The 24,398-nt window shown below is 43.0% G+C and overlaps 1 protein-coding gene across 2 annotated transcripts in view; it reads left to right on the top strand.

Annotated features, from left to right (window-relative positions):
• Positions 1–29: 29 nt before the first annotated feature.
• The window catches only part of psme4b (proteasome activator subunit 4b), a gene marked incomplete at its 5' end in the record, with an annotated part of 40,244 nt that continues 15,875 nt past the window's right edge, over positions 30–24,398 (top strand). Inside the window, 26 exons of one of the 2 annotated variants that reach the window (XM_084342963.1) lie at positions 30–223; positions 2,128–2,268; positions 6,629–6,745; positions 8,659–8,703; positions 8,890–9,039; positions 10,961–11,024; positions 11,606–11,680; positions 12,002–12,124; positions 12,226–12,318; positions 12,587–12,765; positions 13,778–13,864; positions 14,785–14,971; positions 15,352–15,441; positions 16,330–16,394; positions 16,606–16,756; positions 18,064–18,162; positions 18,373–18,442; positions 20,124–20,191; positions 20,775–20,978; positions 22,352–22,509; positions 22,720–22,815; positions 22,925–22,980; positions 23,098–23,154; positions 23,268–23,323; positions 23,437–23,535; positions 23,637–23,699. In XM_084342963.1, the coding sequence (XP_084199089.1) occupies positions 30–223; positions 2,128–2,268; positions 6,629–6,745; positions 8,659–8,703; positions 8,890–9,039; positions 10,961–11,024; positions 11,606–11,680; positions 12,002–12,124; positions 12,226–12,318; positions 12,587–12,765; positions 13,778–13,864; positions 14,785–14,971; positions 15,352–15,441; positions 16,330–16,394; positions 16,606–16,756; positions 18,064–18,162; positions 18,373–18,442; positions 20,124–20,191; positions 20,775–20,978; positions 22,352–22,509; positions 22,720–22,815; positions 22,925–22,980; positions 23,098–23,154; positions 23,268–23,323; positions 23,437–23,535; positions 23,637–23,699 (2,787 nt within the window). Of the gene's footprint in view, positions 224–2,127; positions 2,269–6,628; positions 6,746–8,658; positions 8,704–8,889; positions 9,040–10,391; positions 10,478–10,960; positions 11,025–11,605; positions 11,681–12,001; positions 12,125–12,225; positions 12,319–12,586; positions 12,766–13,777; positions 13,865–14,784; positions 14,972–15,351; positions 15,442–16,329; positions 16,395–16,605; positions 16,757–18,063; positions 18,163–18,372; positions 18,443–20,123; positions 20,192–20,774; positions 20,979–22,351; positions 22,510–22,719; positions 22,816–22,924; positions 22,981–23,097; positions 23,155–23,267; positions 23,324–23,436; positions 23,536–23,636; positions 23,700–24,398 lie in introns of those variants that run through there. The other variant, XM_084342964.1, reaches the window with a different exon arrangement.

The following is a 24,398-nucleotide window of genomic DNA, read 5'->3' as shown; positions in this document are numbered from 1 at the left end:
CACACAGAAGGAAAAGTGACCGGTGGGATATGACTGTGGATGAGGAGATGGCAGGGTTTATCCCCCAGAAGGAGATTGTGTATAACGGGCTGCTGCCTTACTCCGACCGGTTGGACTGGGAGGCCACGGAGCTGCTGATGGAGATCAAAGCCAACCTGTCCAGAGCTGTGCTCGTCAGAGAGCTGTGGCCCGGGGTCGCTTTCTGGTGCAGGAAACTCTTCCAGTGAGTGTTGAAACAAAGATGAACCCACAGTTAGTCGTCTATGATTCATATTTTTTTGTTTGTATAGCAGATTATTTAAGATCTAAGGTTGGGTTGACTGCACTCACAACCCAAGGCCTCATGTGGTGTTATAAAGTTGCATCAATACTTCTCTGGCATCATCAAACATTAGGTGATTGGCTCTCATTCTGGGTGATGGCAAGTTAATTTCCAGTGGTTGCCAGATCGTAGTTTAGAAAAACATAAAATATCATATTTTACACTACGTCGCCTGTAGCAGTGGTGTAACTAGCCTTAAAATGACCTAGATTTTATTGAGTTTGTACGTGAAAGTCAAAGTGTGTGTAGCTACATATCTCTGATTGGACACTGACACAAAAAAACAAACCCTCTTTTGTTATTTTTGGCGCTTTCAGGATACTGTGAGTAAAAATGGAGGGTAGTGGTGTTATCATTTCACTTGCATGAGTACTTCTCTGGGATGATAACAACAAAAGCCAAATTAAGAAGCTTCATTAGGTCATTGGTGGGAGGCGGGACCCCCTAGGTGGTGGCAAGTTAATGTCCAGGAGTCAACAGATCGTAGTTTAGAAAAATATTATGCTATGAAGAGCTCTGTCTCTGTCTGTTTATATGACTATAAATGTTGCGAAGTGCACCTTTAAAAATTTATTTTTATTTAATAGAGAGTGTGTTCGTGCACATGAGTTATAATTGGACCCGCTTTTGATTTCATTTTGGCACTTTCAGGATGTTTTGAGTTGGGGTGGTGGTGAAAACCAATTTCAAAAAGGTTAAGAACCACAGCATTAGGTACAATAAAACTTGTCATTAAACTATAATATTGACCTGCATTGTGCAGTTTGTCAGTACAGCTATCAAGAGACGAAGTCACGCCCCTTCCAATGTGCCCCATTGGACCTTAGTTTGGGGGGAAAAAATGTACAGGCTTCAACGGCGAGAGGGAAATACATTTTTGATCCTGTTTGAATTGTGCCATGACTTAAACATATGACGTTTGACAATTAAATAGATCATTTTCCAAGTCAAGAAAGTCACAGTTTATCATAGAGATAGTTAAATACATCTAGTTTTGTGCAAACCCGCTGTGCTGTACACTGTGTAATGTACATCACCAACACCAACATGGCCGTCTCTGCGGGTTAAAATGTGGCCATAGTGACAGCCTCAGTTATGTGACAGGAGAGTCAGTCAGTTATGTAAGCTAGCTGATTTACAGGACCGGCTCTACAAGGTTTCAGTTATGGGTCACCTGCGCGACCATTGGGTGTGTAGTCTTTCTTATTATGTACTTTCACAGTATTTCATAGGTTTATTGCAATCTGCTTTCTCAAGCTGAAAAATGATCTTTTAAAGGTGCACTATGTAGTTTTGGGGAAGACATTTTAATCAGAAGAGAAAGATCTTCATTGACTGATGATGAACAGGACTAAAAATGTTTCTGTCTCTCATCATTCACCACCAGACATATATTTTCTGAAACGAGGTCCCATTGTGGTCCACTTTCAATAATAAATCTTACATTTAATGCTCAAATATCCACAATGAGGTCTTCAAGAGTCTTTTGCACTGAAACAGATTTGTACCAAGTGCCAAATATCAGCAGTATTTAAAGAGGAAACCACACAGCTCCTCTGTCGGCCTCCAGAGAGCATGAGTTCACCATGTTCTCCACCTCAACTTTAAATAAAGCTTTAACACATGCCCACTTGGCATCGACTCACATTCACTGAGGTGAGTTCATGTCGAGAAAGTGGGCCACTGACGCTGCGTATATACGGTAAATGGGTCAGCTGCAGGAAGAGAGAGGAGATCAGCTTCTCATTGATGGTCACTTGTCACCTGCACCAACCCTACTCCCCCCTCCTTACCTCCACTCTTAGTTTTCTGAAGCTGTACGGCCGGAGGTTCAGTAAGGAGGACCACATCCTCTTCATCAAGCTGCTGTATGAGTTGGTCACGCTGCCGGACCTGGAGCCTCACATGATGCAGAACTACGCCAGGCTGCTTATTCAGCTTCTCAGGTGGGTGTGACACAACACACATGTATAAACAAACACAACATATATGTAGCTTCTCCCCACACTCAGGGAAAGGCGCTAAGACATCCACAGGGAGCTTGGAGACCACAGCTCCTTCGTATTAAAGCCCCACCTGAACTTGAAGCCCCTCAGTGCACAGAGATTAAGGCCCAATCCCAATGTTCCCCCATAAGGCCCTTAAGCCCTGAACCCTCACAGACTTAACTGATGTCACCTGGGAAGTGTTTGAATGAGAGAAGCTGCAAGGGGCAGCTCCCAGCCACTCCTCAGCTGAGTCATAGTTAATCAGGAACAACTCATGAAGAAAATGGACAGTATGTTGATTCCAAGATACTTATGAACTAATCATTAACTAATGATTCATTAATGTAGTAACTCCCAGTTTCTTCTCCAGTAACTCATCACTATGTACTATATAGTCCTTGAATCACAGATTACTCATTAACGATTCATTAACTATCAAGTAGTTCCTCATTCGTTCCTTACTTGTTCCTTAGTAACTACTTGCATTTTTGCACTTAAAGCTGCATTTTCTGGATTTGTTTATGAGGGAGAAAGAATGTAAATTGTGGTAATACTACTGTTTTTATCTGCAAAACTCATGGCAGACACACATTTGAAAATGTATACGTACGCCCTAGTAACACATGTGTGGAGGAGATCTTTAATAAAAGCAGCAAGTCTTGGGGGTTCAAGCGTCTGATCCAGATGCCTCACTGCAGCACACCCTGAACATGAGGGATTACATTTCCCATCTGGCCCTGGGAATACCTCGGGATCCCCTCAGGAGGAGCTGGGGAGAAACATGTCAGGGCGGCCTGCTGCTACATAGATGGATGGATGAGTTCTACTATTCACAATAAAATAACTTTATGGCTAATATATCATGACAGAAAGTGTAGGAAGCTAAATCAATGGGAGCTCTTGACCCCAGAAGCCAAGACTTCCCAGCATCAGCTCGTCTTAACTTTTAGTGTCCTTTAGCATAATGAGATCAGAGAGATTGGTTAGTATCACTGTGCTACAAGTGGGATACTGATGTCACATATGACGTGCTAAAGTGGATTCTTCACTTACCTCTCTGACATTTGGGTTGCTGCCATTTTGGAGCTTTAAACTACCTGCAGACTTGAGACAAAAGCTCTCAGAGAGCAGAAACCTCCATGAAGGTTATTCATTACAGAAAAATGTTGCCTCGGCATCGAGATCTGAATCTAAATACAAACAAACACAGTAATAGATGTTCATACAAGGTCTAATATATCAGAATTTTAGTTTGAACATTCAATATATGAACTGAAGTTATCAAGAGAATGTGAAAAAATACGCTGCTGAGCCCAGTTCTGCGCCGTCCTTGCCTGCTGACCCGGATGGTTTCCCGTCCATTCCCAGGCCATGAATAGACCTTTTTCACTGCAGCCATTTTGAAATAAAACAGTTTAGGGTAAACACAGGTGCTACCAATGATACTAATTAGGTCAAACAGAGTCAGGGTGCTGCTATTGTGCTTGTTGGCTCACTAGAAAGTCTCTGCTACACTAAACGGAAAAGAAACTTCATTGTCATTAATTAAACCCGTGTTTAGCTTCTGCTTCATGTCAATATGGCTGCTGTGAAAAAGGTCTATACCTCCTCCAAAGCAACTGTGCTACGAGTTATAAAGCACTTTGAAAGATTTGTAAGGTCAAAGATCATAATACTTGCTTGATCATAATGCGATGTTTTTTCACAAGGATCTGTCAGGTTTACGAAAAGGGGACCCAAACATACGACACACTGGCAGGCACGTAACGAAACAAAAGGCGAGCTTCATTAAATAAAGCTGTTAACCAAAGTCCAGAAAAAACAGAATACAAATTAAAATGTCCAAACACAAAAGGGAAACAAAGTACAAACCAGATGTAACGCGAGGCGTCAGAACCAAAAGCCGAAGACAAGCTTCCCTGGGAAGATGGGACGGGGAGACATTGGATCACAAGAGCAAAACAGAACAGACAAACTGACAAAGAGAGAGAGAGGAAGACAAGGACTTAAATACACAAAGTGTGATTAGCTGATGAACACAGGTGAGGAGCAAAAAGGGGGGAAAACAGACATAGGGAGGAAATGACAAGCAAAACATGACGCATGAGGAGAGAACTTCAAAACCATGACGGGATCATTTTAATGCCTTTTAATGTGATATAAGAAATAAGGCATTAAAACAGAGGTCACTGGGTACTTAGAGTAAAGTAATGAGGTATTGGTAGATATAAAAGTAATTAGAAGCTCATTACAAGTCAGTATAAGTGCTCTTTTTTTGCTTTAAAATGCAATAAAACCAGGTTCAAAATGCTTGTTACAGAGGGAATTTTGGATATCTCTCTTTATCACTCCATAAATCAGAAAATCTTTTCAACCGCCATAAAAAACATCAGAAAATCCGGCTGTGAATGAGATATAAACAACCCCTCAGTAAAAAAAAACCTTCAGAAAATAGATAAGAGCATAATTGGAAAGCTTGGCGTACTGTATGTAGGAGCTGCTAAAGTGGAGATTTCATTCTGAAGAAAGCCAGTTCATATCAATATTTGAAGGAGGATGAGATTCCCAAAGAAAACAATCTCACATTGTGCTCAGATTGTGGTCTGAATAAAAAAAAAAAGGACGAACGTCGGCCACATCTGCAATGAGTTTTGAAACGACACATCGAGTAGGAACCATCCAACCAGTCTTGGGGAAATGTCTGCCAGTGAAAGATAATCAAGAGAAGTCATTAACAAAAGGTAATACAACGAGCCAACAGCAACAAAATCCCTCCACCCCGAGTCAAGCTCACAGCATTTCGTAATTGAGCGGTTGTTATTCATTTAGTTTGGGAAATGGGCAGTGGAAATTATTATGTGTGGAGACTGTGGACGGATGGGCGAAGTTGCACAACACTGCACGAGGCTCCATCCAGATGTCCTTTTTTAAGGGGTCGCAAGACAAAAAAGAAAAATGTATTTTTAAGAAATCTCAGTCTGAAATGAAACTAGTCACCGTGGCTGTCAAACAACTGTAGTATAGTGTTAAGTTTAAAGTAGCAAAAAAAAGGAAATACCTGAGTAGCACCTCAAAATTTGACAGTTCTTGAGTCCTTGTGCTGAGCTGCACGCCCACACGTATGCAAACAGGCAGACGCACTCTCAGTAAGTAAAAATGTTGGCCTTACAGTGCATATATTCCCTTTTAAGCCCTGACCTATATCGTAACTCCCTGCTTTTGTCTCTCAGATCAGATCTGTCACTCCTCCACCCACTGCAGGATATTCTCCAGGACTGCCACATTCATCACTTCCCATTTGTCTCCACTTGTTTCCATGATTTTCACATCCATCACAAAACAACACTCTAATGTAGATGTCGTTTGTCTGAGTGTTTTCCATTAGATGAAAAGAGAAAGATCTGGGTTAACCGTATATTAAGTGCCAGGATTTACAGCTGAGAGATGAATTTGATACTCAACATCTCACATCGGGTCTCAGTGGGCTCCCCTTTGCTTTTTTTTTTTCTCCTCTCCGCTGGCATTTCACCATCATTTCCCCGATTGTCTCTTCTTTTCCTTCATTTCTCAAGTGTCCCCGATGAGAGTCTGCTCCATAGCTGCCAGATGAATGAGAGAGGAAGAGACGAGAGGAAGCCGAGCCTGTGGAAATTGCGCATTTTCTTAACCCTCAACTTTTATTGCTATAATTTGTGATTCCTACAAAGAGCGAAGTAATGGAGTACAAAGAAAAGCAATGTGAAAGTTTCTCAGGCGGATTAAATAAACCTGCTGCGCCTTTAAAGCTTTTAAAGTACTCATCAGTTGCACAACGGTTACCGTGCGCTTTAAAAGCTTAACAGGGCGTTTGAAAAATCAAGAATCACAGTGAAAGGTAACTTCACAGCTTGCAGAGAGCCGGTCGCGTCTGCCTTCAGATCTCAAACCCTCTTCATTTCTCTCCACAGAGCCCCTGTATAGAGAGCATTTCACCCCAGCTGAGTCTACACCTGCAAATTACTAACGTCTGCAGCCGTCAGTCCATTTATGCTTTATTGAATACGGAGAATGGCGGTGTTGTGTTTGCAGACATGTCTGGAAGTTGTCATTGCCGTGTTCGGTTCAGCCTGCGAGGCGGTGACTCACTTTCCCACAATTACAGACTCTTTCAGACACCCTGTGGTTTCTCACCTCACAATAACATTATTATAGTGCAATCGTTCGGTCATGACAACGTCTTTTTTTTTTCCCTACCTCGCAGGTTTGAGTGTTAAAGAACCGTAAATCCTCGTATCATCATAAAACGGGATAATAACGTCACTCTCCTTTTTCCAAACAGGAAGAAGGAACTGCTGTCGAGAGATGACCTGCAGTTGCCATGGCGACCACTCTACGACCTGTACGACAGGGTCGTCTACTCCAAAACCGAGCACCTCGGACTCATCTGGTTCCCCAAGTAGGAAGTTTTACCTTTACATCAACCTGATGGGCGGTTTGAGCATTGTATTGGCTGACTGTATAGATGTACTTACTTTTAATTGACCTGGTTTTATATCACATCGTTTATGATAAGATAAGATAAGATTGGGGAAATTCACTTGTTACAGCGGCTCAAGACTCAAAAGAAGAGGTTAAAAAAGTCAAATATTCAAAATAAAAATAAACTCTTTATAGACTATACAACTTTTACTTAATACACAAATATACAAATATGACGTTGATGGAGAAATCCACCCGTAATTGCAATTGACACATAGTGTGTAGCTTTATCCTATAAAATATTTAAGTAAAATTGCACAGGATACAAGCAGGAATGGCACAGGATAGTTGCACAGTGTAAATATAAAGGTAACATAATCCTTTATTAGTCCCACAGTGGGGACATTTGCATCGTTATAGCAGCGCAGGGGGGTAGCAAAGTGGATATAAGCATCAATAAAAATAAAAAACAAAACAAAAAATAACAAATAAGCATAAAAGCAAGATATGAACAAGAGGGAAATAAAACAGTAAGAAGAATATAAACATAAAAAGAAGAAGCACACTCATCAGTTGAGTTTTTACCATTGCACATAAAGGAATACTGAAATGTAACTATATACTGACATGGGCATGGTATGAATATGAATAAGTTGTTATGAATATATAATGTGCTGTGTCTGTAATATAATAAAATTCATGTCTATATTTCAAAATTGAAGCTAGCAGCTATCTTAGCTTAGCATTAAGATTCAAAACAGGCGGAAGCAGCTTGCCTGGCTCTGTCCAAAAGTAATAAAATTCACCTACCGGCACCTCTTAAAATTGGCAAATTGATGTTTTATGGGGGGTTAAATGCCAAAATATTTCTTAAGCCCTGTTCGCAAGGGACTAGTATTGCCACTAGTAATTTCAAATAACACTGGAGGACATCTGTGATCTCATTCCTGTGCAATAAATAAAGCAAAGCTTCCACCACATATTACGAAGACATATCTCGCCAAGCGCAGAGGTCATGGGACAATATTAGTCCCGAGCGAATCGGCATGTCTCTGATTTGCGGGTTGTATTTCTTTCAAAACATCTGTTTTCTGTTGTCGGACAACTCGACAATTATTATTCAGTTTGGTTTTGGCTCATGTTGAACAGTAGTCAACAGCTGCTCTGCGAGATCGGCGATAATGCCGTTTTGAAGCGGTGACAGAGAAGCTTAGGAGCAACAACGGGTTGTCATATTCGAGCAGCGCCGCGGAGCATCCTTTGCTCGATCTAAACGAGCCGCAAATATGCTCGTAACACTGACAGAAAGCAGGTAAATCGACTCTAAACTATATTATTAGTGCGGCTGCTGAAGAACAGACGCTTCGCTTCTGAACGCACAGAGCCTTGACATCATATCCAGCAGATAAAACATACAAACAATGTATAATTTGAGCTTTAGAGGTGCTTGATGGCTCATTTTGTCACCTTTGGACAGAACCAGGCCACCTTTTTCCTGCTAAGTCAGCCAGCTAATGGCTGCAGCTTCATATCTGCGGCTTTGTTTTTCCACATTTAACTCTAGCAAGAAGGTGTAGCTCTATTATAACTCTATTCCCAACCCCGATGCCAAAAGTTAACCTCTTTCCTAAAGAATTTATGGGTGAGAATGATCAATTATGAAGCAGAGATGCCAGACAGTGTCTCGCTTTGGAAATATTCATCCTCCTCTCATTGCTCTAAAACTGTTACCTATGGATTTTACTGAACAGATGTGTTGATGGTCACAATGATTTTTAGCCTGATTGTTGAAGGTTTTTCTAACCTTGGTGAAGACACGTGGACCTCACAAGACAGTAGAAAGCCGATTCCCTCCACAAACACACACCTCCTCTCTGTGCTTGTTTGCAGCTCAGTGGACCACATTCTGAAGGCTTTGATCAAAAGCTGCAGACTGTAAGTCTCATCCTCTGTGATCATGTAATTTATTCTCCGGATAATGCATTGCTTTGATCCTCAGTTGAGCTGTGTACAGTAGATCAATGTGTGTATTTGTACCTCCAGTCTGTCTGTTGCTTGTCTGCATCTATTTGCACTCATGTCTATCCTCCCTCTGCACGTGTGCGTGTGTGAATTTCCCAGGTATTTCCCCGCGTCGTCCACGCAGGAGATGCTGGATGAGTGGCGCCCCCTGCTGTGCGTGTTCGACGTGGTCATGCAGAAGGCCATCAGCAACATGGAGCTGTTCCTGCCCACCATCATGCCCCCGGAGGAACACGGCCAGGGCTTCCAGTGAGTCGGCCAGCTCGAATGGCTCCGTTTAGAAACGGGAGCGTGCGCCAAAGTGCGGCGCGTGTCGGCCAGAGTTAGCACAAAGGGTCCATAAAGTTTTTGCAAAAGCACGCTTTGTCTGTTTATGAAAGAGTCTCTGCCAGCAGAAGAAGTCAGAATATGTTGGTTTGGATCTCGTGGACGGACGGTTCACCCCAAAATCAAAAACACATATGTTTCTTCTTACCTGTAGTTCTGTTTGTCCTTCTAGATTGTTTTTGGTGCGAGTTGCCGAGTTTTGAAGATGTCTGTCTTCTCTCGAATATAATGAAACTGGATGACATTTGGCTTGTGGTGAAAAACTCAACAGCAATGTTATTTTCCTGAGATCACCGAGATAAGATGCAGACCTTGTTGCGAGCAGTTTCATGTAGGAACTGCTTTCTTACTACCGAACAAGAGAAAGAGGCGTCTATTCATGGAGGCGCGTCACAGCGTGGGATGTAAACATGAATGGCATCCTCCTCAGCTGAGCTGTAACGTGTATTTAGCTTGTTCAGCTAGCCTCTCAACCACGCAGCGTTCCTTCTCCGCAGTGATACAGCTGGTAGCCGTACTTCATTTTATTTGTACTTTTTTTTTTTGTATTTTTTATTTACAGTGACTTGATACAGGCAAGAACAAATAAGCTTATGGCGATGTGATGACATATATATGAAAGAGGATTAGGATTCTGACTTTTATTTTTTACATTCTGACTTTTTTTCTCAGAATTTTTGTCAAAATTGAGAAAAAACATGTCAGATTTCTGAGAAAAAAAAGCTGTAATTCAATGTTTGGAGTCAAAATTCAGTGAAAAAAGACCGAATTCTGAGTTTAGAGTGAGAATTTTGAAAAACAATTCTGAGATTAATGTCAGAATCATAAAAAGTCAGAATTTTTTTTATTTTTTTTACAGTGGCCCTCATCCTCTTCTGGACATACAATACATCCACACAGGAAAATAAATGAAAATAAATTTACCATGAATTCAAAATTGTACTTAGATCCCTTCAGTGATCAATTACTTTAACAATCCCAGTTCATAATATAAATAATAAAAAAGGAAAAATTCATTGTGACACATATTTCAGTTGTTGTACAGTCCTGCTCTTCACAATAGCATATTTCCTCAAGTGTTTCATTGTGTTGTGCTACTTTGTAAAGATTTATACTGATTATCTTTTCCTAAAGAAATTGGCTTCACAACATATTTAAAAAAACTGAATTCAAATTGTTTCTGAAATATTTTACCCAACAGAATAATGGTATTGAACATCTGTGGACAGTTTTCATGTGGCTCGGTATGCGTCGTTTGTTTGAAAGAGGACAGATGAAACTGCTCGTTACAAGGTCTGTGGATTATCTCGAGTAAACCGGTCATGATTTAAACTCAGCAGCTGGATAAACAGCACTACAGGTGAGAGGAAACATTTTGGGGTGAACTGTCCCTTTAAGAGTGCATGTCATGCAAACCTGTTAGCGTCTACACCTGGGAGTATTTCGATAAATAATCTTCTTGCGTTAGCGGTGCTCCCCCCCCTCCTCCTCTTTGTTTTGCTTTTATTTTGCTTCCTTGGAAAACCTCTCTCCTCACCCGTCATGGTTGCATTCCAGCCATCAAGCCTCTTCACAGCGCGCGCTGCATTCTTCAGCGTTTTCGCTCTTTCGCAAGCTATTTGTCTGGATTTATTCTTGGATTCATCAGCAGTTTCCGAACAGTTTCCACAATACATCATCTTCAATACTTCATTTTTCCGTTTCAGTTTTTTCTCACTCCCCTCCAGAATCGACAGGGGAGGGAGCGGAGGTCATATTTTGGGACTTGGAGATAGATGAGGGCAAAATCAGCTTCAGGTGTGTGAATGTAATGTTGTTTTTGTGTGTGTGTGTGTGTTTCCAGGTTGTGGTTTGATGAGCTGATGAATCTTTGGACGTCGGTGCAAAATCAACCGAGCTGGGAAGGGGTGAGGCGCACACACACACACACACACACACACTTGGACAATATTTCAGGTATTCTTTGAACATTTGCGAATGATTCAACACTTAGTTTAACAAACTCTCCGCTGTCCTCAAAGTTTAAAATCTCCATGCCAAAGCAAAATCACATAAACTTGAAATTAATGAAAATTCCACTTCTCAAGTTTCCTGAGAAATCTCCAGCACCAAGTGGTGGATTATGTTTTTTTTTCCCCCTTTAATGATTGAGCAATGAATCACACAGCTGTCCAGTTTCCTAAAAATGGACTGAGTAATTTGGATTGACACACTTTCCGACATTTCCTGACGGCGATGATTGAAATGTTGAAATGTTGTTAAAGCGCTGGCGCTCTCCGCTCCGAGTGCAGATAAGATTTTCCATTTGTGCCTCCGCTCAGCGTCCTGGCCTCGAAGCGGGTCCTTGGCTGTGTGTGCGCGCTCTTCCTCTCCTCTTGAACATCTCCTCTCCGAGTGGCTATATTTATTTCTAGGAATGACGGCCTTCACTTCTGGGAATGTTTTTTTTAACGCTCGCGCTGATTGCCTGTCTGATATCCTCTCGCAGCACCTCGTGAACCTGTTCGCTCGCCTCGCCAACGACAACATCGGCTACGTGGACTGGACCCCTTATATTCCCACAGTGAGTCATCAGCGGGATTATGTGCATATTAAAGTGTGTCTGTTAATGTGTTTATTGGGGACTTCTGGTTCATGGGAGTGAGGTGCAGGTGGGGGTGAGTTCAGGTGCTGTGATTTAGATGAAGAAAAGCATTTATCTGCACCTTAATCCTGTTCACAATCAATCAATCGATATAATCTAGGCTTTGAATTGTTGAATTCCCGATTAATTCCAATGGGAAAATGTTGCAGAGGCCTAAAATGATGTGTGAGCGAGCAGTTTTTCATAGGTCGACTGAAGCATTTACCAAAAAGTGTCCCACCTCTACCCTTATGTGTGCAGATCTTCACCAGGATCCTGCGCAGTCTCAACCTTCCAGTCGGGGTCAGTCAGATGGTGGCACCGCGGTATCTCACCAACTCCTATGACATCGGACATCTGGTGTTGTGGATCACAGCGCTTCTGGTACACCCCCGACGGGCATTTTCTCACGAAAATACATTAAAAACCACATACTTTTATTGCTTTTTCCCGCTTAATTACATTGCTGATTTGCATTCCTGCAGGGTGGACCAGGAAACCCTGCACAGAGAGAGCTGACCTGCCTCTTCAACAGCATCGCCTCCTTCTACCATCCCTCCAATCACGGGCGCTGGCAGGTAAGTCCAACGCTCACACACACACGTGCACACGCACCCTGTGCGAGCTGTGACCGCATTCTCCGCTGCTTCCTGTCACACTCCTGTGATTTATAACCTGTCATTCAGGACTTGGCTGCTTCCTCTTCGCACCAACCAGGCAATAATGAAATGCACAAGTGCCGGAGAAAAGAGCGATATCACAGATCTGTTTACTGCAGACTGTGTGAATGTGTCCCTGGGTGATAACGCTAATGTTGAGCGTGTGTGTTTGTGTGTGCGCCCGCAGTCACGACTAATGCGGCTGCTTCAGCGTCTCCCGGCGAGCGTTGTGCGCCGCGTGCACCGGGAACGCCACGCCGCCCGCAGCTGGATCACGCTGGTTCCTGAGAGTCAGAGGCTCACCGACGAGGACCTGCAGGAGTTCACGCGCAGCCTCATCGGGGCCGCCCTGCTGGCCATGTTCAGGTACTTCACGGCGGTGGTTGTCGGCCATGAAAATAATGCTTACGTCCTGTCTTTCTGCATGCGATCCTGCAGCACCAGATAAGAGTTAAGAAACAGTTTAAGAGTTAGATCACGACATCATTCAGTGAGTGTTGTATTAATAGAGCGCCTTTAAAGCAAAGCTGTTAGAGAAATTATAAAAATAGTATTCAAGGCCTTGAAACTAAGCAACAAATGTTCACGCAGCAAAGCAGGAAAACTGTTAGAGAAAAAGTACAGTGATAGAAATCAAACAAAAGAGGGCAATAAATATATATTAGCTTCTCAAGAGAAGCCGGTCTGTAAAAATAGTTTGTAAGATGACATTTAAAAACAAAGGCAGTGTGTGGGAAGGCCGGTAGAAACTATTTCTACTCGGGCAGAAATAAAGGTGTCGTTGTGGGAGGAGGAGGTGTGAGCGTGCTGTTGCACAGTCACAGCCAATCAGTGGTCTTTTTAACCCACGTCTAATGACCACAGCCTCCTGCAGACCTCCGTCTTTTTGAGCCAGGACATCGGCATATTTAGCATCACACCTCCCAGTTCTTACTTTTAGCTCGACTATGATGTCCTTTTTCTGCTAAATATCACAGCTGATCTGCGATCTGGTGATCTGCAGGGCTAAAGTTTGCTTAAAAGTGAGCGTTCTGGAGACTTTTTAGACTTCATCAGCATCTAAATGACTAAAATACCGTCACTCTTCAGCCAAAAGCAACCCAGCTTTTTTGCAGTTTTGACCTACATGTTTCCATATCAGGGTTAACTGGGCTGCTGCCATGCAAACATGCCACTTGAATCAGAGCCAGCCAGTTATCTAACAAACCCTGCTGTGTCTAACTAGCGTGCACAGTCACTGGCAACAACAAGCCTAATCTGGACAAACACAGGTCATCTGTGATAATCTGCCTGTGTGCGTGCGTGTGTGTGTGTGTTGTTGTTGACGCTGTGCTGTGTCCTGTTTTGTGTTCATCCGCCCTCTCCTGGCGATGTGCAGTAAACACGGATGCACCGATGCAGCCTACGCTCTTCAGAACCTGGCTCTCCTCACACCAGAGCTCGCCATACCACCTGTACTCGAGAAGTAAGTGTTTGTGGGAGATGTATGCAATGAGCCACATCAAAACATTTACTGATAGGGCAACATGTTGATGGATTTTAGTAACTCAATCAATTATTGTCTTACTTTGATCTGGAGGATAACAGAAAATTTGAGGACTTTGGGGAATGTAAACAGCTGTAAGTGTTTTTAGCCTTTATTTTTGTTTTTTATTAGTGCAAATTATCATCTGTGAATGTATGCCGAATTAGCAATTAGCATTTCCCGTTTACAAAATACCCATGGCTGTACAGACGTCTGACACCACAGCATATCTGATGCTGAAGAAAACTTAAAAATGTGCATTTCTAAAGCAAGTCCTGCAGTTACGAGGAGCTTCTTTTTCTTATGTGGATTCTTGGACATTAACTCGCACTTGACACAAGAGAAAATGATATCGTCCAAAAGTGGAAATGAATCTGAATCTAAAAATGTATGAGTACAAGTTTGGGCGCAAATTGCAGCAATCAGGCACAAAGGGTTTTGGATGTTGGCCTGCTTTAGCTGGCCGCTGCAACTGCTCATATCCCTCATATCCTTTTGCAAATTATCATCTGTAAATGTGTGCCGAATTAGCTGCTAGCATTGCCTGTTTGCAATGTATGCATGGATTAACAGATATCGCTAGACTATGTTGATATTGAAGAAAACTTAAAAACGTGTAGTTTCTAAGGCAAGTTCTGTAGTTTTGAGGAACATCTTTTTTTCTATGATTTCTACGCAGATTTATGAACGTTTGCTGACAATGGAAATAAGAGATGGTTTGCGAGTGGTGTTATCCAAAAGTTTAAATGAAAAAAAAGAGGTACAAATGTTGTTCTCAGATCAGCGAGATGAATCTGAACCTTTCCCCTCGTGCAGTTTTCCCTCTTCAACCCTCCCATCATCTCATTTTGTACTTGTAGGACCTACGCTGCGATGGAGACCCTGACGGAGCCGCACACCCTCACCGCCTCTCTCAGCTGCATGATCGGCATGGCTCGCAGCCTGGTTTCCCCTAACAACCATTACCCAGAGGGCCGCGCGCACGTGCTCCCACTGCTCATAGGCTCTCTGCCAGGGGTGGACCCCAACGACTTCAGCAAGTGCATGGTGAGTAATGAGTGTGTTGATTAGTAATGAAGAAGAATTGTGAGACAAGTAGACAATACAGCTCTTGCTGATTAAATTCCTTTCCAGCGTTCTCTGGTCTATCCTATTAATAATTCCCGAAAGTGGAATGAATATCTCAGTTTGAAGAACTCGTAATTACCGAGGCTCAGTCCTCAGTTTCTGCTTGGATTGTAAAATGGATTGATTTCCTTTCGTGGTTCGCTCATTGTCTCCAGACTACATTAATCCATCACAGCAGAATAAATTAATACCTTTGAAAAAGTTATTCTCCCGACATCTGGTAGGTTATTTTACTTAAGACCTCGATCACGTCCGATGATGTTAAATTGATCTGTTTCCCGCTGTGTCTGTCTGTCCAGATAACGTTCCAGTTCATCGCCACCTTCACTACTCTGGTGCCTTTAGTGGATTGTTCGTCTGCTCCCTCTCAGCACGATGATCTCACAGAGGTACCCACAACGTTAACTGAGTCTCCAAAGAGATTAAATGTACATTATGTCTACGGCGTAAAGCAAAACTCACGATGTACTTTGCATCAATCATTTATAGACCTTCTCATTTATCTTGGAAACCACTCTCATGTCTGTGTGGTTAGCTTAGCTTAGCACAAAGACTGGAAACACAGTTGACAGAAATGTGCCAATTAGCTCCTCTAAAGCTAACTAATTAACATGCTATAGCTTTTTTTTTCCATTCGTACAAAAAGTGAAGTGTAGCCGCCTAGCTTAGCTTAGACTTTGTTGGTGTGACAGTGGTTTCACTTCTAAAAAAGCTACTAGCGACTTTTGGAGTTAGTGCTAGCTAATAGCTACAGTCCTCTCGTTCCCGCTTCTTATTTAGTGTACAAGGTAAATATGCAGCCAGATAGCTTAGCCTAGAATAAAGACAGGGAACAGGGGTAAAAAGCTAGCCTGGCACTTCCCTTAGTAAATAGCTAAATCTGCCAATCCTCAGCTCTAAAGCTCACTAAAACATGTTGTATATTCTTTGTTTTATTTGTACAAAATAGTGTAAAAATGACAAGAAGATTTAATGTTGTTTATGCGCAGGATGCGAGCAGTCACTTCCTAAATCTTTCCGTTATGGTGAGGTTAACAGTGCTAGGTTTGCTTCCTATCTTCATGCTAAGCTAAGCTAACCATCTCCTGGCTCTTGCCTCTTATTTAGCGTACCGACATGAGAGTGGTATCGATCAAACAAGCATGTTTCCCAAATCGTCGAACTGTTCCTTAAATAATTTGGAATAAAACCATCTCACATGCAGTACATAATCACAATCTAAAGCACATCGTGTTATTTAATTACACTAGACAATCACTTCTGTTTCTCCCTCTCAGATGGAGAAAGATCTGTGCTTTGCTTCGGCTGAGTTTGAAGACTTCGTTCTCCAGTTTCTGGACAGGTAGAGACAAATTAACAAGTCAGACTGTCACTTTGTGAAGCCTCGTTGACAACGTCTTGAGTATGAGTGTTCCTGTTTGAGATGCACCAGTCTGCATCGCTGGCTCCGCTGGACACGTAAAAAAAAACAGCCTTTTTTTCCACCGGAGCGCTGTTGACATTTTCATTTCTGACAAGCGCATAAGTGTGTGTGCGTGTCTGTGCTCGTGCAGGTGTTTCGCTCTGATCGACAGCAGCACCCTGGAACAGACGCGCGATGAGATGGAGACGGATACCCAGACTCATCTGGAGAGCCTGGTGGAGCTGGGCCTGTCCTCCACTGTTAGCACCATCCTGACTCAGTGCTCCATAGAAATATACAAGGTTAACACACACACACACACACTGGTACTTCCTTGACTTAAAGGTAACGTCGCTCTCTTTTAAGGTCATTAATTCGCTAATCCCAGGACCTATCCAAACACTAATACAGACCGCTAACCTTAAAGGCCCTCTCTCAATCAGCTTGTCACGGCCCTTTTCCATTCGCGCTGGCTCGGCTTTGCTTGACTTGATTTGACTCGGCGCCGGCAGCGTGGCAGGTATTTGCATCTCCATTACAGGGCAAAGCACTCGGAAGGCGTGTCTGAGAGCGTTTTTCCATTACACGGCGTGGCAGGTCGAAGAAGTTGTTTACCTGTTGTAGGTGAGCTGTTTGCAGAGGTGCAGTTTGTCTTCTTTCTCCCTGCAGTTTTATTGAAGTCAATGATAAACACATTTCACTTCATACAGATTCTTCACAACAAAAGGCCCCGGTGTTTTGTTATTTAAAAGCTTTTATTATGAAGCGAAGACATCAAGAGATGTCGGTTTTTCGTCAGCAGTAGCTTGACGTGACTCCTGTAGCCCACAGCTGAAACAGCAAAACGCAGCAGATGTCTGAAAGTACAAGCAGAGACACAAGAGAGAACTTAAAACCACAGAGATTCAGTCTGAAGCTACAAACGTGAGTCGAGTTCAACAACACAAGCTTGTTTCAGCAGGAGAGAGCGGTGAGGCTGCAGTCTGTGAGGAATCACAGCAACCTGCTTGGCGCACTTTGGCCCCGATCTGGAGATTTTCCATCTCTGGCTTGGCACAGCTCGCTGCGTTTAAACTGGTAACGGAAATGCAAAGAGCCGTGGCACGGTTTGACTCAGCGTGGCCAAAAATGCCGATGGCAAACCCCCATTAGTGGAGGAGTTTCTTTGTTTGTGTGTTTCTGGTTTGAGGTCGACTGGGCTCAGCTGAAAACAGATGATTTGATTTGCACCATTAAGAATTTAGCAACAGTTTAATGAAAATGTGATTATTCGTGGTGCAGCTGATTTTAAGTGTTAAATCTCTGAATGAATGAAACTTTGTTCAAAATGTAACTTTCATAGTTGCTTCTTTAGTCATAAATATTATAGAGATACTTAGTTTTCAGGGGCTTTAAAGGAACAAATCCATTCATAATAGGAACACAGTATTACCCTCATGTAACCCCTGATGTTTGGTAACATCTGTTGAGTTTCCCAAGACACAGTATGTTTGCACACAGCTGCACAACAGGCTTTTATTATCAATCATACCGTATCTATAAGTCCAATTCAAACTTGATCACATGAAATGTTACCGTCTGACCTTTCCATACTTTGCCCCTGTGTCAGGTGGCGCTGCAGAAGGTGTATCACTTCGCCACCTCCAACATCTTTGAGACGTGCGTGTCCGGCAGGATGGTGGCTGACATGTGCAGAGCAGCAGCAAAGGTATGAGTGTCAAAGACGTTTAGAGCGTCACGTTTCATACCGATCCGTGTTTTTCCCATTCACCACTTCCACTCCTCACACTTTCCCTTCTTTTAGTGTTCATTTTACCGTGTTTACTTACTTTAAATCACTTCTTCTCGGTGTCTTCTTATGCATGCTCATGTTTCTGCTCGGGTAACTAAATGTGTGTGTGTGTGTGTCTGTTTGCAGTGTAATCCCACCGAGTCTCTCCGTCTGTTCGTCCCTCACTGCTGCAGCGTCATTTTCCACATTACTGACAGTCAGTACCACACTGTGTGTGTGTGTGTGTGTGTGTGTGTGTGTTTGGAGTAGTCTAGCACGTGTGTGTGTGCGTAGAATAGAAACAAGTGGCATGTGTTTGCTTGAAGCCTCGAGTCTAGAAATCTAATGAGCTATTATCCACGAGTCTGTTCGCTGCTAAATGAAACCTGCAAAAGATATATCTTCAGGTTTTTAGCACATTATCGGATCACAGCTATCTCAGAGCAATTAAGAGATCTTATTAGACACAGTGTGAAGTCATTAGAGTGTTTAAAATCTAAATTATTTGTTGATTAAATATTTTTCTGCCGAGCAAATGCCGCCTTTTGACAGTCAGTTAATAAAGTGGCGGCTTAATGGAGCAAATGTTTTCATTACGTTTGAGTTAACAGTTATGAAGCCGTATTCAAAATATTAAATTCAATTTTATTTTGATAAAAAAAAAAGCCTCAGTTTTTGATTTGAAGAGCTAGGCATGCTAGCACATATGTGAGACTATTTAGGGACAGCTGTGAGTTTAATGCTAACTTTGGCATGCTAACATACTCACAGCTACAATGCTAGCATGTGGATGTCATGATTTTAAGAAGGTATAATGTTTAAAATGTATGTTATTTTGGCGTGTTATCATGCATAAATGTCCTATTCAACACATTTTTTTTACATTTTACATTAAATAAATACATTACATTTTAATAAAATCAGTAAAATTTGTGGAACTGTAAAAAACAGATTAACAACAATAACGTATACAGCCATGCTAGCAACTCCATGAGAATACTTGTGGACAGCTTAATGCTAACTTTTGCATGCTAACATAGGCCTACTCACAATAACAATGCTAGTAGGTATTATGTTTATATTGTTTACTATGTTATTTTAGCATATTAGCATGCTATAAGTCCTTCATTAGCAGTTAAAAAATTTAAATTTGTGAAATTATCAAAGATAGATACTGAGAGTACAGCCATGCTAACAACTAGAACAGGCCTACTTGCCTTTTGAATGCTGACAGGCTAACAATTACACTGCTAGCATGTTGATGTCATGATTTTTTTAGCAGGTATAATGCTTACCATGTTTACTATGTTATTTTAGCATGGTAGCATGCTAACATGTCCTACTTGCGACATTATTTTACATTTTATTTTGATAGAATCAGTCAAATTTGTGAAATTGTCAAAGATAGATACTGAGAGTACAGACATGCTAACAACGAGAACTTTATTTTTTAGCAGGTAGAATTTTAGCAGAAGTTGAGCATGCTAACACACTTAATTAAGATAGTAGTCTTGATGGCAGCTCTAAGTTAAGTCATGAATCACTAAAAGTAAAGGGGGACATGTACCAAATAACATTGCGATCCATTTATTCACTGTTGAAATGTTTCAGTTTTAACCACCAGATAGATAAAAAGTCAGGGGACCACCAAAGTTGTCAGGCTCCATCCTCTGGGGACCACGAACGCCTGTACAAAATTTCATTTCAATTCATCCAGTAGATGTGGAGATATATCAGTCTGGAGCAAAGTGGTTACAGACTGACAGACCGGCGCTGCCGTCCACAGCATGACTGAGAACTGAAATGACCCCAAAATTCAGCAGAATGAGCTCAGTCTGTCAGGGGAGCCATACAGTACATTATTCAGCTTCTTTATGTGTGTGTGTGTGTGTGTGCAGACGAGGAGCTGCTGGGTGAGGACGAGCTGGATAAGGAGCTGCTGTGGAATCTCCAGCTGCTCTCAGAGGTGAGGCGAGGATCTTTCACGTCCCCCGGAGGCTTCAACACTCAAAAAAATGTTAATCCGACGTATTTATCTCGGCTAGTTTGTGTCTGAAAAATCTCAAAATGACAGAGAAGTCGGCAAATTTCACTCGGGATCAGTTTGTTTGAAGAATATTTGAGGCAGGTGTTATTTTTTCTTTCAGCGAATTGTCTGTTCCGCTTTTAATAAAGGTCTCGTCTTGTGTTCACAGTCAAATAAAACGCTTTAAAAGCGCACGACAGAGAAATATCTTCTTGTTTAAATTAAAGGTGTTAAAGAACACCATCGTGACATTGTACGAGGGAAAAAAAAAAAATGATGACCGAATGACATTTCTTGCAGCGTGCACCCTGCGCGGCCGTAAATATCAAAGAGCTTTGTCGTTAACCAGAACATATTGATACCCTTTCTGTTTTGTTTTATTACTCCTGGGAGCTTAATGCGAGTGGGAGCGAGCCAGATGCTGTGATTTACAGGAGAACCTCAATATTTAAGACACAACTCTCCACTGAATTGCCTGTGTGTGTGTGTGTGCATGTACTCCTGTGTGTGTTGTTTTTTTTAGGTAACCCGCGTGGATGGTGAACAGCTGTTAAAATACCAAGGGGACCTGGAGCGGATCCTGTGTGTGTGTGTGCGTCTGCGCTGTAAACAGGCGTACACGCTGGCGTGCAGCCTGCTGGAGCACACACTCCGGTCGCTGTCCCTCATCTACCCCACCGAGTACCGCAGCACCTCGGGAGGCTTCGAAACTGACCTCCCTATACGGGTAAACACACACACACACACACACACACACACACACACACACACACACACACACACACACTTCTACACTTCTGCATCTTTTACAGACAAAACACAGTTTGATATTTAATCTTATAAACTAATACTAAAGTTTAAAATCCGGTCCCCTCCACTCAAACGATATAGTTTCAACGATAGCTAATTTGCTAACCGCCCTCGAGTGTAAATTGGCTCTTACCGCGGCTATTACAGTATCTAGTCGGAAACAATGAGGTGTTCTCGGGAACACAAAATGCCACGAGTGCAACCTTTAAAACCGCCGTTTCTCGCCGTTTAATTAAATGGGGTGTTACAGGTTCAGTAATTGCGATGCAATTTCCGTTTCCATTAAGAGGATGTGAAAGCATTTATCAAAGTGAAATTAAACGGCTACACCTCTGGACCGTACGCCGCTAACGCTGCTCTCTCTCACTGCTGCTGTCTCCCAAAGTTTCTGTCTTTGCCTGACGGATAGTTTTACTGAACGGAGCAGGGGGAAGAGAGAAAACGGGGATAATTGCAAAGAATCTGCTGAGCTCTGCACAGACTGTGGTCGTAAACTGTAAAGATGATCACAGTGTTTTCCAAAACTGGGTCTCGGTTTTCCCAAAAGGGTCACGAGGGGGTGTAAAAGTACGATTTGCCTACTCCTAATCCCACGTGCGCTCTGATCGGTCAACAGGATATTGATGAATTCTGCAACGTAGTGTAAAAGAAGTAGAGGAAAGTCCGCAAAGCTAATCTCAGCTGCTAACATTAGCCGCCACGAGCTTATGTCCGTGCCACGCCAAGCGAGGCTACTGGAGTTCATTCAGCTGAGAGCGGGTGCATTAACTTTTCATTATTGACTCAATGAGTGTTAACAGTCGTCTCATCTCGCTTTGACTCCACTGAAAAGCAAAGTTCAGAGATGATTTCTCTTGTGTCTGTTTCATCTGAGCTCGCTCGACCTTCGGCTCATTCTGTCGTTCGCCCGAGAGAAAAAAAAAAAGCTTCTCTGGAAACCTTGACAACATTTCATTTTGTTTTTGTACACGAGCGCAGGGGAAAGGCAGTAAATACACCTCTTTTCATCTGCGGTTCAAGATCACCGATTCTGTCTTTTGTTCCGATGTGATTTTCATACAATTCATTTTATTTTGAGGTATTCTTCTGGTCGTATTCATCTGTTCGTCTGTGATCTGATAGTAGATCAGTTTGTTGCATGACAAGTTGTGTGTCCTTACCCTTAAATACCAGCAGATAACACAGGACGGTGGGTTTCAGTTTCAGGCCGACTGGTTGCTCGCCAGTCGTTCCAGTGGAAAAACTTTCTAAAACTTTCTCTGTCTCTCTCTCGTCGTTCGCTCTTTCCAGGACTGGGGCAGAGCAGGAGATGTGGCAGCCTTGGGTGTGTGTTGGCACGTGCCTAGTCAGGAGGAGGGGAACTTTGTTTTCCAGCTGCTGTCCCGCCTCCTGCACCCTGAGCTGCAGCGAATCAAGGGCCACGTCTCTGGAGAACAGCCAATGAGCAGGTGTGCGGTGGTTTTTCTTGGTTTTTTTTACGACGTAATCGGGCAGCCGCGCAAACATAACAAAGAAACCCTAAGCCTCTCATTACCGATGAATTAGATTAGTCCGCGGAGATAAATGAGCCCTTGAGTTCGACATCTGGTTTTGATATGTGGGGAAGTGCTGACTTTCGAAACATGGTTATAGACTGTAACGTGTGCTGTGATTCGCAGGGAGGAGCTGTTGCAGAGTCTTGCTATTGTGCAGCACTGCCTTCTGGGAGCTGGAAGCATGCTGCCCCCTCTGGATGGACCGCACGTCTCTGACCTGTGAGTCCTGCAGCTCCACACACACATGTACCGTAAAAAGAGATATACAATAAAACACTGGCGCAGGCTCGTCACATTTCCGCTCCTCACGCTTCGTTTCCCCTCTCAGCGTGCCCTCCATGGTGAATCTCGGGGAGATCAAGCTGCATATAGGCGTCAACTACGGTAAGAAAAACACAAACAGGCAGCCGCACGCTCTGTCGACAGTTTGGTCGGGTGATAAGGCCGCTCATCCTGCATTCTGTGTCCGTATCGGACGTCTGTGTGTCTCCTCCCCTCCAGATGATTCACGAGAGGACTACAGAGAGTCCATCTGCCAAACCATGAGACTGCTGCTACGTGAGTGAAGACTTTAACTCCGCTCCGCCGCCGCCTTAAACTCCCCCACTTTTGTTTCGGAGTGTGATTGCGTTGCACAATTAATCCACACGGTCTCCTCTCTCCAAATCCAGATCACATCTTGGAGCACTCGGAGGACGACACCAAGTCACTCTTCGTCATCATTAAGGTGTCCGGCCCCTCGTGGTTCCTTCTTTTATTCATGTGCAGAGTGTTAATAGTCGGTAGGCCGCCCTGGCGAAGGTCTCACAGCGCCCTTTTTGTCTGTCTGTGTGACTGCAGATCATCAGCGACCTCATGTTTTTCCGAGGAACTCACAAGAAGGAGTTTGAGTCGCGCTGGAAGAGCTTCACTCTCGTCAAGAAGTCCATGGAAAACAGGGTGGGTTAAAAAAAAAAGTGCAACAAGGCCGCCGATTGTTGTCGGTTTGGGCGAGTCAGTCGCAGGGTAATTTTTCAAGCGTGTCATCTCTCCTTCTGCAGCTTCATGGGAAAAAGCAGCACATCAGAGCGCTGCTCATTGACCGGGTTCTGCTCCAGCATGAGGTTAGTTCACCCCAAAATCAAAAAATACACACTTTTCCCTTGCACCTGTTGTGCTTTTTTATCCATCTGGACTGTTTCCGTGTGACTTTTGTAGATAGCGGGTCGGGAGATGTCTGCCTTCTCTCGAATATAATTGAACTAGATAAAAAAACACATTCGAACAACTCAACAGAAATGTGTCTCTTCTCCACACATCATGACCACTTACTCGAGATAATCCACAGAGCTTGTTGTGAGCAGCTTCACGTAGGAACTAATGCTTCTTCCTGGCAGCAGAAGAAGAAGAGCTGGCAGTGCGCTTGGGGAACGCCGGGTTGAAGCGCTGCACATGGTTTTGATTGACACTAGCTTACGCAATGATAGCAGAGAGCTGACTGCACAGCTAACAACAAGCTTACAACGTTCGGGGTGATGAAAGCACAACATCCACCAGCAGCGTTCAGCGTTCAGACGATCAGCTCCCACAAATGGGCCTTTCTGTCTCTGTTATGGTAGTTTGTGTCTGGCAGGTATCTGTACTTTACTTTTCCTCCCCTACATTTTACAAACGGGCTCGTTACTTCACTTTTAATGCATTTGAGGGGAATTAGCGATTGCTTTTATTTTGCGTCCTCGCACACCGCCTTCCCAAGATCACGAGACCGACGTGACAAGAGGGAAACGGACTCTAATGAGGAGAAAAGGCAGCTATTTTTGTGC

This window comes from Pagrus pagrus, assembly GCF_965226575.1.
Source record: "Pagrus pagrus genome assembly, chromosome: 21".
Lineage (NCBI taxonomy): Eukaryota > Metazoa > Chordata > Actinopteri > Spariformes > Sparidae > Pagrus > Pagrus pagrus.
Note: the sequence above shows the minus strand (reverse complement) of the source record. Positions and strands in the feature narration are given on the sequence as shown.